Source organism: Perissodus microlepis, chromosome 12 (assembly GCF_051167445.1).
Source record: "Perissodus microlepis isolate ML-2025 ecotype Zambia chromosome 12, ASM5116744v1, whole genome shotgun sequence".
Taxonomy (NCBI): Eukaryota; Metazoa; Chordata; class Actinopteri; order Cichliformes; family Cichlidae; genus Perissodus; species Perissodus microlepis.
Window position 1 is genome coordinate 22,402,010 of NC_140472.1, and position 11,996 is coordinate 22,414,005.

Consider the following 11,996-nt stretch of genomic DNA (forward strand, 5'->3'; position numbering starts at 1 on the left):
TGGCATGGTGCCAGCTGAACTGTGCAATCATGCCTTCATACCACGAGAGGGTGCTGTTGCTCTATTTTGAGGCAAATTAAGCACCATCTTTCACCAGACAGTTAAAGATAAATGTGTATGTCAGGTCAGCAAAGTGTTTATTTATGGTCACAGAGACTTTTGCTACATTTTATATCCCAAATGAAGCCACAAAATATTCCCTGTCTAAACCAAACATTGTTCTTCAAATATGGCCTTGACTGAAAAATTTGAGTTTTACATTAATTATTTTACTTATAGGCCATTATAGTTCTTAATAAGTGACTTAGTGTTGCTATATCTTATGTAATGTTATAGTAGATCTTGTGATGCTGGGAAATGTTACACTCTTCACAGTATAACATAATCTTGTAGTCAGATCCGGCTCTGGGATCTTCTTAAAAAAAAAGAGGAAAGAAACCTTCCATTTTTCCTTGCTTCAGTCCCTTTTGTTCACCCAGTTACCCATTAGTCTCCTTTCACAGACAGCAGGCTGACCATTTGTGATTCACTCTTCTCTTTCAACTCCCCCTCATTTCTTTCTGTACCAACACTGCCCCGTTGATGTCCCCTAACTCAAACTTTTAGTGTTTGTATGATAGTTTCACGACAGTTAGCGCCCCCTCGTCCTCTCCTTCCTCCCACTGTCCCTCCTTTAGATGGGGCATCACTCCTGGTCCCCTCGTCCTGTGAACTACATACAGTAGGGCCAGAGCCCCCTCCAGAATCCCCCAGACCCAAAGGACACGGTCAGTAAAACTCTCTATCCCCCCTACCCGTATTAATGTGACTCCTATCATCACAAAAACCCTGTATGACGTTACCTAAATAATACTACCCTGGAATTTAAAACACCAAAAATGAGACATCCAAGTTATGTGGTTCCCCCCACCTCACCTACCTCTGAGACAGAAAACCTTACCTCATCTCACCACCTAAAAACCTACAGAAGCACACTGGCACGTTTGTGGACAATGAACAACGAAAAAGTTGTGGAAACTTCTCCAGCACTGTCTTCTGCTCACCTGAGCCCTCTCTCGTCTATGTGCTCACCTCATTCATTGCAAACTGAACTCCCCTGCACTACTATCTAACCTACCCTATGCAGTAAAAGCATGAAACACCTCTCACTGAGTGTTACCATTCTTTAGACTATGTGGATAAGTTATTATATAAGTAAATGTGAATATAGTCATATTTCTTTATAAGTTTCATTTAACTGATACTGTAAGTTAAGTTAAAGCTTAAGTTAATGTATTTGCTGTGTTTCAAGTGGAATTGTTAAGATTGTTAATTGTTAGACATTTTTTGATTTAAGTTAATGATGCAATCCTAAAAAAGAAGAACTTCAGCAATAAATTATGGCCTGGTACCAAATTCACGAGATGTTAATCTCAATGTGAATTTTCCTTATCAAAGTGGCCATAATGAACCAGGTAAAATACATAAGTCAAAGTCAGGTCCTGTCCAACATTTGAACTGTCTTGCATAGAATAAGTTGTATTTGAAGATTAAGTAGATAATGTATGGTAATGCTTGCTTGATAATTGACCTAACACCCTGGAATCACAGAGCACACAGCATGACTGCAGTGTGTTTCCTGCTGGTATTCCAGATTATCTGCACTCCCTTACAGACCTTGTACAAGTGTGTGTATGTTTCTCTCTTCCAATATCCTGACCACAGCTCAGAGTGTGCTTCTCTATCTTTCCCTTCCATCCTTCCCCTCCTCTCTTTTTGCTCTCCCCGCTTCCTGCCAAATCCATGTTTCCCTGTGGCCATCAAAACATTTTTGTGCTGAACTATTGCAAATACAACGACTTGAAATCGTGTGTCATGTTTGCTTGTTGTCCCGCCCTCATCGTTTCACCATCTGCTTTGTCTAACACCTTTCTCTTGCTTTCACTATTATTTTTAATAACCATTTATACTGGTTGGATGGATGACATCCCTTTTGCTGAATACAAATACACCCCATACTATGTCCTCTCTGCACATACTCTGTTTCCTTTGTTGTTCTCTTCCTCTCTTCCTTACTCCTGTATTTGCACTACCCTCACTCCTTTCCTTTACTCCCTTTACTTCCTTCTCTTCCTTTATCCAACTTTCCTCAATTTATCCCTCCCATTTGCATTCCTCTTATCTTGTCCTTCTCCATATCTCCTTATCTCCATCTCCCATTCTTAAACATTGTCCCTCGATCTTTCTTCTATCCCATCCCTTCTCGCCTTTCCTTTCAAACGTCTTCTTTCTATTTTCCCTCACTTCCCATTAACATTTTCCCCTCTTTCCATTTACCATCACCTCTTCTCCGTTCTACTCCTTCCCTGCCCCTCCCCACCTACAGGACGATAAGGAGATCGACCTGGAGCACCTACACCGCCGGGTTAACAGCTTGTGCACCGAGGACGAAAGCCCCCACAAGCAGTTCTCCACCTCTTCCGTCGATTTAACACCCCTTGACATGGATGCGCTACCTGCTGCCCGCCAGGCGCTTGAGCAGATCAGCGATTTCCGCAACACCCACATCACCACCACCACCTTCATCCCTGAGCAGATCCAGACCCTAAGCCGTAGCCTCTCTGCCAAAGCCGCCGCTGGATTTTCTGCTGGTTTCAGTAGCGGTGGCAGTGGCGGGGGTGTCCTCCAGGACCACCGGACTGGTGGGGTGGGCCCTTTCAGGCAGAGGGCCCCCAATGGTGGCTTCTTCCGCAGCCCCATTAAAACAATGTCCTCCATTCCCTACCAGCCCACAGGTCCAGGACCCAACTTTGGCTATGGCAATGATCCAGACAGGGGCACCTCCATATGAGGAGTTGCTAAGGTTGTTTCAGGAAGAAGAGTTATATGCAGGAGGAGGCGAGGTGGTTCTAGTCAGTCATAGGTGGTAGAACAGATATGATGTGGCTAAGTTCGAAAGTCAGAAGGTGGAGATCTGTGTACATAGGAATCTTTCTGTTTTCAGTTTCAGCTGGGGTGTTTCCAGGGGTGTCTATTTTATACATGGGGAAGTCAAAGGAGGTGGAAGTCTGTTGGGGTGTTCCTCATTTGTGCAAACCACGGTGGTGAGGTGCAAGAGGGGAAAGGGTGCGGGAGGGGGCTTGACTCTTTGCTTTATTGTTGTTGTTCTTGTGATTGGGGGATTCTTTTTGAGATGTGTGTGAAAGGGAATCTTGTTTTTTTTATTGTTTCAGTTTTATGACATGGGATCTGCCTCATGTTACGGGATCTGATGAAACAACCTGACTCCTATTACTATCTAAACTCCCGTCTCGGAGGGTTTAGTTTATACTAGTTCAGCTCCAGGAAATACTCTTATATTCTTGTTAGCTCCAGGGCTGTCATTTGTGGATGACTGGTGATCTCTTTAGCCATGAAACAACTTCAAGGGGGCTTCTACTACTAAGCAATTATGGGGCTGTTATTTTGTGAAGGTATATAAAACACATATACTTTTGTCAGTGGCCCTCGGAATACATACAGTACACAGCCCGTGTAGTGTTTTGAAAAGGCCCCAACTCAATGAATATTGGAAGATTCCACTTCGCCAGTTTAACTCTGCCTTTTCACGCTGTTTTCTCTTTTCTGGTGGCGTTTCACCAATACCTGGGGCTCTAAATGTGTAATCATCTCCAAGATGGTGTCCACACTGTGGCCTGACTAAAGAGAAGGCTGAACACATAGCGACACCTTCCTGGTGCATCGATCTGGAAACTGTTGAAATGCCATGACAGTGCAACAGTATGACACACACAAATTGCCAGTTTGGTGCATCAATCTTAAACTACTTCTGCCATTTTTTTTTCTTTTTTTGGTGCATCAGCTTGAAACTGTTTTCACCATTCTGATGCACATTAAACTCTTTGTCAATCCCACTGCACTGTACCAGTGCCCACAGACCTGTAAGTGATTGTATGTAGATCTGACCTTTTCTTTTCTCACCTGTACTGTGCTATCTGCTTTTCAAGTCAAGGTGAGATCCTCTAATCTGACTCTAAGAGGTATAGTAAAAAGCAGCTTAAAAAAAAACTTTAAAAAAACATAAAAGACAAGCTGAAAGACTTCAAAAAGCTTGTGCTTATTATATGTCTTTTATTGAATTTTGTTTTTGGAAAAAAAAATAGATTTTAATGCGTGGAATGTGTTTTGGTCAGGAAGTACAAGAAAAAAATTAACATTGTTCTAAGCTGTCTATGTTGTTTTTTTATTTTTCAGCAAATTTTGAAAAACTGCTAAATGAGTGCTGTAGTCTCTGGTTTTGCATCATTAAGTCATTCAGACGTTTGATTTTTGTTTTTTCTTTGTTTTGCTTACTTTTAGTGCTACCATGGCTCGGGTGTTTAAAAAAAGATAAAATGTCACTCTGTAATGTCATCAAGTTCATGAATCACTTCTTATCAGGTTCAAGTGGTGAAATGGAGTGTTATTTTGTGTTGAGGAGAAGCCATTGCAACAGCATCTTCAGTGCAGGCCTTACGTGACAACTAGTTCGCTGTAACCTCCCAGCTTCCAGTTAAACCCAATATATCAGTGTACTGGGACTATTTAAGAAGAACAGATCAGTGGTTGTGCTGCGGGTGATGGGAAAGTTATGAAGATCCAAAGGCCATCACAACTCAATGGCTGCCTTTTGCGAGACGAGTCCAAAATGCGGTTCTGTTTCATACTTTTCATGTTAAGGGTACTGTTTATATAACTTTTTGTTTGTGTGTCTGTTTGTTTGTTTGTTTTTTTAAGTGCCAATTAATTAAAATGAGACCATTAAGGTGCATTTTGGGGTGGGGAATGGTACACTGAGAGCATTAAAGGAATATTTTATGGGTCACGGGTGGGGGGTGGGCGGGGTTGGTAAAACGGAACCAAACCTTTTTCACTAACGCTGTATTAATAATTGATAACGATAGTTGTTTAGAACAAGTTTTCAGTTTGTTATCTTAAAGAACTAAAACTGCAAAATGTTGTGTGTAGAGAATTCAGTCAAGCCACAGTGTTTTGAAGCAAGCGTTCTTAGGCATTCTTTTCTTATATTAGGCTACAGTATGGCTATCGAATGACAAATAGGACACAGACATTTAAAAAATTTTATTTAGTATAAACGAAAGAGACATTATAAAAATGTATATTTTACATGTCAATGCTATTTTTGTTTAACAAAAAGAAAAGAGTATATCACATTGGGCTTTGGTGTTGAGTTTGAGCAGTCACATTGCTGCATTTGGCTTTTCCCTTGTCTTGCCCATGGTAAACATGAACACACACGAACCGTTTGCTTTTCTCATGTCATCCTGAGTTCATTTTATTATTTGCTAGCTAAATAACAAAAAGTGGCAAGTTCACTAAAAAGAAAGCATGCACAAACTTGCTGTTTTGCTATCTGTTAACATTTTTAATTTCATACATAGAACTACAGGATTTACTTGATAATTTTCAAAAATTTATGATGTACAGTATTTAATATAGGCCTATTTTGTTGTATGTGTTGCATATTATTCAAAAACCGAACAAACTGGGGCCTCTGTTACAAGTGGCAAAGCTTTCTGTGTATAATTTGTCTAATAAACAGGTTTTCTACAGTGGGATGGTATTTGTTGTCTTTGCTAATGTAGACAACCATCAAAGGAAAGTCACACTTCAAAATTCAACATGAAAAAATACAACAGTTTGTGAATAATTAGTTAAAGAAGAGGATATTTATCGTTCCTTACATTAAACAGCTGTGCTCAAACTTATTTTGGCATGTTCCCCCTGCCCCATGAATTTCATCAATTCTTTACAATATAAAAACAACCAGATGAATTCTCTGTGATGTAAACATTAGCACAGTAACACCAGCAAACTATTGTTTATTTCTGAGGAAAAAAGTAATTCTACATAGTGTCACTTTTGCTTTTTTCTAACCTGCTTGGCTGTGTCCCACCTGCAGTGGCTCTAAACCCCACCACAGACTGAGAAACACTGCACTAAACATATCACTTCCTGGTTCCCAACACACGGGAAAACTCTTCACATATTTTTTTTTAAAAAGGAAGCATCTAAAGATTTAAATTCACAGCTTTCACTGTTTTCATGTATTTTACGGCAGCGTTGGTCCAGATACTGGATATCAGAATCATGATAGAAGTGGATACAAATGTTTTGTGAGTTCATTTCATGTGTGGAATACGTGTGAAGTTCAAGCCTGAGCTAAGCTTTTGTGTCTTTCCTATATAGGCTATCACTTCAAAGGCCCGTATACTGCTGTTAACAGCTGGATAGAGATCCTGCTGAGGATGACTGCTGTCAAGTTCACTGGAGCATTACATTGCAATAGCCTTTGTGAACCAGATAGTGGCACTACATAGCTCCCACAAGTGTCTCTCTGAACTTACTGTTAGCACTCAGTGATGAGTTGAATGGTTGTCAGGCATTCCCAGAGCTAATTAGAATTAATGGAAGGCAGTGATGGACACAGCTGAGCCACAGCAAATTTGAACTAAAGGTCTGAGATCACTGTAAGCAACTTAATGTAGACTTAACCACTCACATTTCACCCTTTTGAAGAAGAAGCATATAGATTATAGACTCTAAAACAACTATGGATTCTTTTTATAGCATAAAATATAACTTGTAATAGATCTCTATATATTGAATGAGAAGCCTCAAGAAAATAATATAGACATGCACAAAGGTTTGTTATATATGATTTTACTAAAGATTAAGTCTATACTGGTTTAGCAGATATTCAGCTATAATGAAGGGAGTCTAGTTGAAATGCTGTTAATTTCGAGTTTTATTGACACTGCTCATATGCTGTAGGTAAAATGGATGAGTTCCAGTGAGTTCCAATTAAAACATCAAGTATTTAAATTCCATGATCTTCATTTTTCGGGAACAGGAAGCTTCCCCTCCGTTGTTTCCTATTTTAAAGTTACACATTTAGAAGATTACTTCATCCGAAGCAATCCCAGATCTATGCGGGTTTAGTTGATTTAGTTGAAACGCAGATACGTTTTGAAATCCCTGTCCAGCTCCCCTCACCCCAGTCTCGTGCCCGTCGCGCCCCTGTCTCCAGGGAGATGGGAATGAGAAGGGGCAGCACGCAGACTCCTCTCGCGCACTGGAATGGGAGCCCGCCACTCTCCCTCGAGGAGCCCCCCAGGCGTGACCAATGGAACATAGAGTCTCCATTGTTGCTGCGACACTTTAATAATCGTCAGCTACAATATCCAACCTGTCGGTAGCTTCAGGAGCCCGGCACAGCCCGTTAGATGGGGGGGCTCGTAGGTGGGAAGACGGGGCAAACGCTCGGCGCCAGACCTCTAGCCCGCAAGACGTCCCCATGATGAATACATGAATAAAAAATGGAAAAGACTGATGTCGGATTATCTCTGAAATTATGGGGTTCCTTCACACAATTCCTTGCTATATATTGTGTCGTGGATATCTCGCGGATTATGAATGAAAACGCAAAAAAAAAAAGAATTCTTTATTTATTTTTTTTTATTATTTGATAAGTTTATTTCATTTGAATTTGGTTAGATTTTTTTTAATATTACCAGGATACTTTGGCAGCTACATTCGGGTTTGCATCTCTTGATCTTTGTGTCCCATACACCGATCTTCTGCATATCCTTCTAATCCTTCTAATTGACTGCGCTGAGCTATTTCCCATCAGCAATCATCCTCTTGCTCTTTTGCCAGATGCCTAAAGTTTACATCTCGGTAAGCACGGCTCCTTTGATCATCAGACTGAACGTGGTTCAATTTGCTTCCCGTTGATTTTTTTTTAACTGTAGCTTTAAAAGCCGTATTTCCTTTTTCTAAAGGTCGCCTATCTTATAGAAGGCATGGTGAAGTTTGGCAATAACGTCGGTGTGTGTGTGCGCGAGAGAACCCTTCAACCGCGCGCCACTTGTGTCAGTACGGAAACAGTGTTGAGACCCCTACTCATGTTTCCGTTCCCTGTGAAGCCCTTTTTTACCGAAAGGGCGGTTCCGAGAGCTGGATCAAAAGGTTTTAGAGCCGCTACAAAAGAAAAATGGAAACTGGAGATGATCTGAGAATGAATGAATGAATGAGCGCGCGAGCCCCAGGAACCGCTACATTCTTTTTTTTTTCTTTTTTTTTTGGCTTTTGGTCACGCTTCATCTACCCACGACTTTTCTTCCTCAACTTTGTTCATTTCTGCTACTGGTGAAATCCAGCAGTTTGGTTTTGGCTGAAGCGGTTTTATAGTGGAAAGCATTAAATGAATTAACCGAGTCGCCGCTTCCACGGCAGTGGGTAGCAAATTAACCACTTGAACCTTGCCATTCGCCTCTTTAACCCTCTCCCTACTCTCCGTCATTCCTGAGATGTAACACGGGCTCAGAAGCAGGTAGGTGTCCTTGTCCCGTCCACGCTCCTCACCTAAAAACCGTCATCACTTGCACGTGCGTCCTGTGGGAGGTTCCCCTTACCTCCCTTGTGTTAAACACCCCCTTAAATTGTAACGTTATCATAAACAGTCCAGCGTCGGGGGGTCATAATCGCCTCTCTCGGGCTTTACCGAGACTTCTCATTGGACGTCAACACGCGACCGACGCGAGGAGGGGGGCTTCCAGGCGCGTGCCGCTTTTTAAACCGACGCCGCGCCTTGAGACACCAGAGAAGGAGTCTCGCACGCGACACTCACATTCACACGGTGAGACAACATAGCTGTGCGTGCCTCCGATAACTTTTTTTCTCCACAGTGTTTTTCTTGGGGGGAATCATGGATGTCCTAACTGTGGAGGGCTGGAGCAAATGCGCACGTGAGGTGCCGGCCACGCACTCGCGGCAGCAGAGTTGTGGGAGCCCCAGAGAGGTGGAGAGGGGAGGGAAGCAACAGTTCGAGGAGTCCCGCTACGAACCTGGGCTGACGCTCGTGGACAGCGATAGCGACCCACGCGCCTGGCAGGCTTCCGCTTCTGGCACCTGTGCGGCACACGCCACTTCACCCGACTACCTGCGGCACTCGCCATGTCCGAGTACCGGCTCCTACCACGGTGAGGAACAGCACCAGTGCGTGCAACTTTTGAGCAGCTTTCCCGTTAATTATCTAAAAACCGGCTCATGCAACAGGCAGCAGGGGCTATTGGTGGTAACTGATGTAATTTATCAAGCTCTGGAAGTTAAATATAAACAGAAGGAGCGCTGCCTTTATGTAAATTATAACTATAAATTATAACGCAGTTGGAAAGTTGTAACGAGTTTATTGTCTAAAATAGTACTGATACGCTTTTTTCACAACCCAGAGTGTAGCTTAATTTCTTTTCATTTTTCAGAGAGTGGCTCCCCGGGGTCCTCAGGCCATCCCAGCCCACAGAGCTACAGAAAACCTGCCAAGAGCCTCACGTCTTCTTCTCTCAAAGTCAGGGAGTTGTGTCGCCTTAAAGGCACCCTCACCGGGCCCGAAGAGGAGGCCTCCGTGAGACAGAGAGCCCCCTCCCACAAGCCTGTCAACGGGATTCAAAGGCAAAGGAGAGTGGCCGCCAACGCGCGTGAGAGAAGGCGAATGCACGGGCTCAACCATGCGTTTGATGAGCTGCGCAGCGTCATCCCAGCGTTTGACAACGACAAGAAGCTCTCGAAGTATGAAACTCTGCAGATGGCGCAGATTTACATCAACGCCCTCGCCGAGCTTCTCCAAGGTCCGGTGTCGTCCTCCTCCTCCTCCTCTTCCTCCAGCAGCAGCAGCAGCAGCAGCAGCAGCAGTAATAACGACATCTCCAACAACACCAGCTCGCCAAAGTGTGACATTATGCTCTCGTCCACCGCTGGTTATGACGGGATGAAGGACAGGGCCTCTCAGTCTCCCTCAACCTGCAGAGCAGCGGACCCTGCGCCCGTTTCAGGTAGCAGCTTACCTGTGCACATCAGCGGGGTGCCCTTCTGTTCCTCCTTCGACGAAAGTTCGTTTTCCACTAGAGTTGAAAAAGCGATGTGTTCCCCGTCTCCTTCGTCATCTGCTCGGGCGGGCAGTTCGCAGTTTGCAAATGGGAGGAAAGCTTCTCCCCGGAGCGACGGAGAGTTTTCCCCGCACTCCCACTTCAGTGACTCGGATGAAATAGCGATGGAGCTTCATTCGAGTGAAGAAGACGATCTTTCAGAACTGAAGCTGCCCTCACACCATCACCGCACAATTTCCTTCTAAATTCCCACATAAAGACACAGTATAGCGAAGTTTCTCTATAGCCTACAGTGAAGTAATGTCCATAAGACGTGTCAATCATAGCGATAGTCCTGCGTTGACGAAATGCGTTTTTAAGAGAAATTCTTGCTTTTTGCAAGTAAAAGAAAAATAAGTTTAATGTTTAATTTAACATGTTGCATAGTTTAAAGATCTTTTTTAAAATGTGAGTAAGGCCTAATTCGATTCTGCCAATAAATATCTATCCTATAATTTTTCAGTCTCCATGGAGACGTGGTTGGAAGACCCCTCTGCCATGTCGCGCGCAGCACTGCCACGGGTATTTCCCACGTCCCTCCAACCAAAAAGCTGTCTTCCACAAAAAATCACAAGTTTATGGATAATTGCTTATATTTGATAATGTAAAGACGTTTTTGTAGCTATGAAATGAGTTTTGTTGTGATTTATGTTTTTTTTTTCATTTTTTCATTTTTTTCAAAATGAATTTTGTTTTGCAACTTTAAAAGTTCATGATGTGCACTTTAAACTATAAGAGCCAGAGGCTTTGTTTGTTCTTTGTTTGTTTTCACACCATAAATATAAAAATAGAGGTTTGCTTTGTTTGTTAGTGTAGTGCTGCCAACTCCATACAAATAGCCTATTTAATGTAGCCATCATTGCTGCCGCCTTTTGTATTTTCTTTTTTTTTTATCTTCACATCAGCTTGTGTGTCTTTTTTCTTTGGTTGAGAACTGTTTTTGTTCTTGTATGTAATGTATTTATTGCTCATAGCCTATGTTTCATGTGATTTGCTTTTTTTAGTTAAATCTGCCCCAGGAAAAAAGCAATCATTCGCCATTCTTAGTTATGTTAATTTGATTTTGGAAATAATAAAAAAAGCAAACGAAAATGTCATGTCTCTGTTTCTGTGACCCTGTTGATGATGATGATAATAATAATAATAATAATAATAATAATAATAATAATAATAATAATAATAATAATAATAATTTCTTTATTTCTATGGATAAATTCCAAGTAAAATAGAACCAAAACGTTTTATTGCCTAATTTTTGCATGTGATGCATAAACCTTAACGAATTTAGAATCGATCAAATAACGTTAACGTCAGTTTTGGTTCCATAGGTTTTATGAGTTAGGCAAATACAAATAGGCCAAGAAGTTTGATTTTATCCCTAAAGTTATAGGAGGAAAAAAAACAGAAATTTAAACACGCATTTATGTTTAATTAAAGACGCTTTTAATATTTGAGCTTCTCTTATGTAATGTGCTGTAAACACGCGCTCGTAGGCCATATGTTGCAGATACACGCGCCCCCCCTGGCTTGTTGCACCTTGTGCTCCAAACTACAAGTTGCAGTGTTCGACTTCTTCAACACAGAAAAGTTCGCTTTAATTAATTTCAGTCTGTTGCTTCCTTGAAACAAACTTTTTTTTCTTTTTCCTGAACTCTTGCCATGCTGCCCATTTGGTGAATACCGGATTTATTAATGGGGGATGTGCATTAATTTCGGGCTATTGTTGGCAGGCTCGTGGGCCGAGGTGTTGGATGGCCTCAGTGAAGCACGCTCTGTCAGCTGGTGAGCGCTCACGGGTCCCCACCGTGTCCCCGAGGACCTGACTCGAGAGGGAACACACTTTTCTCCATTAAAGAAAGGCCTGCACACACACGGGTGCGCGCACATACACGCACACACTGACACACGTGTACACCTCTTCGCCTCCGCTTCTTTCTTTCTCTTTCTTTCTCTCCGTCAACTTAGACAAACACGCACGTGGAACGCACGCACCCCGCTCGCGCGGGCTCTGGCAACCTGGGCTGCTGCGTG

The 11,996-nt window shown here is 42.4% G+C and overlaps 2 protein-coding genes across 4 annotated transcripts in view; both read left to right on the top strand.

The window, feature by feature from the left end:
• Positions 1-5,591, top strand: part of grid2 (glutamate receptor, ionotropic, delta 2) — a 523,204-nt gene extending 517,613 nt beyond the window's left edge. The window contains exon 17 of one of the 3 annotated variants that reach the window (XR_014801858.1): positions 2,366-2,453. Coding sequence is in view for 2 of the 3 variants with exons in the window: in XM_084947219.1 (XP_084803345.1) it covers positions 2,366-2,830 (465 nt within the window). In the remaining variant the exon portion in view is untranslated. Of the gene's footprint in view, positions 1-2,365 lie in introns of all 3 variants that reach the window. The other 2 variants (XM_084947220.1, XM_084947219.1) reach the window with 2 other exon arrangements.
• Positions 5,592-5,695: 104 nt separating this feature from the next.
• On the top strand, positions 5,696-11,057 carry atoh1a (atonal bHLH transcription factor 1a). Its single transcript, XM_084947221.1, has 2 exons — positions 5,696-9,023; positions 9,303-11,057. The coding sequence occupies exons 1-2, from the start codon at positions 8,750-8,752 to the stop codon at positions 10,169-10,171; spliced, it is 1,143 nt and encodes a 380-aa protein (XP_084803347.1). The 5' UTR covers positions 5,696-8,749; the 3' UTR covers positions 10,172-11,057.
• The last annotated feature ends 939 nt before the right edge of the window (positions 11,058-11,996 follow it).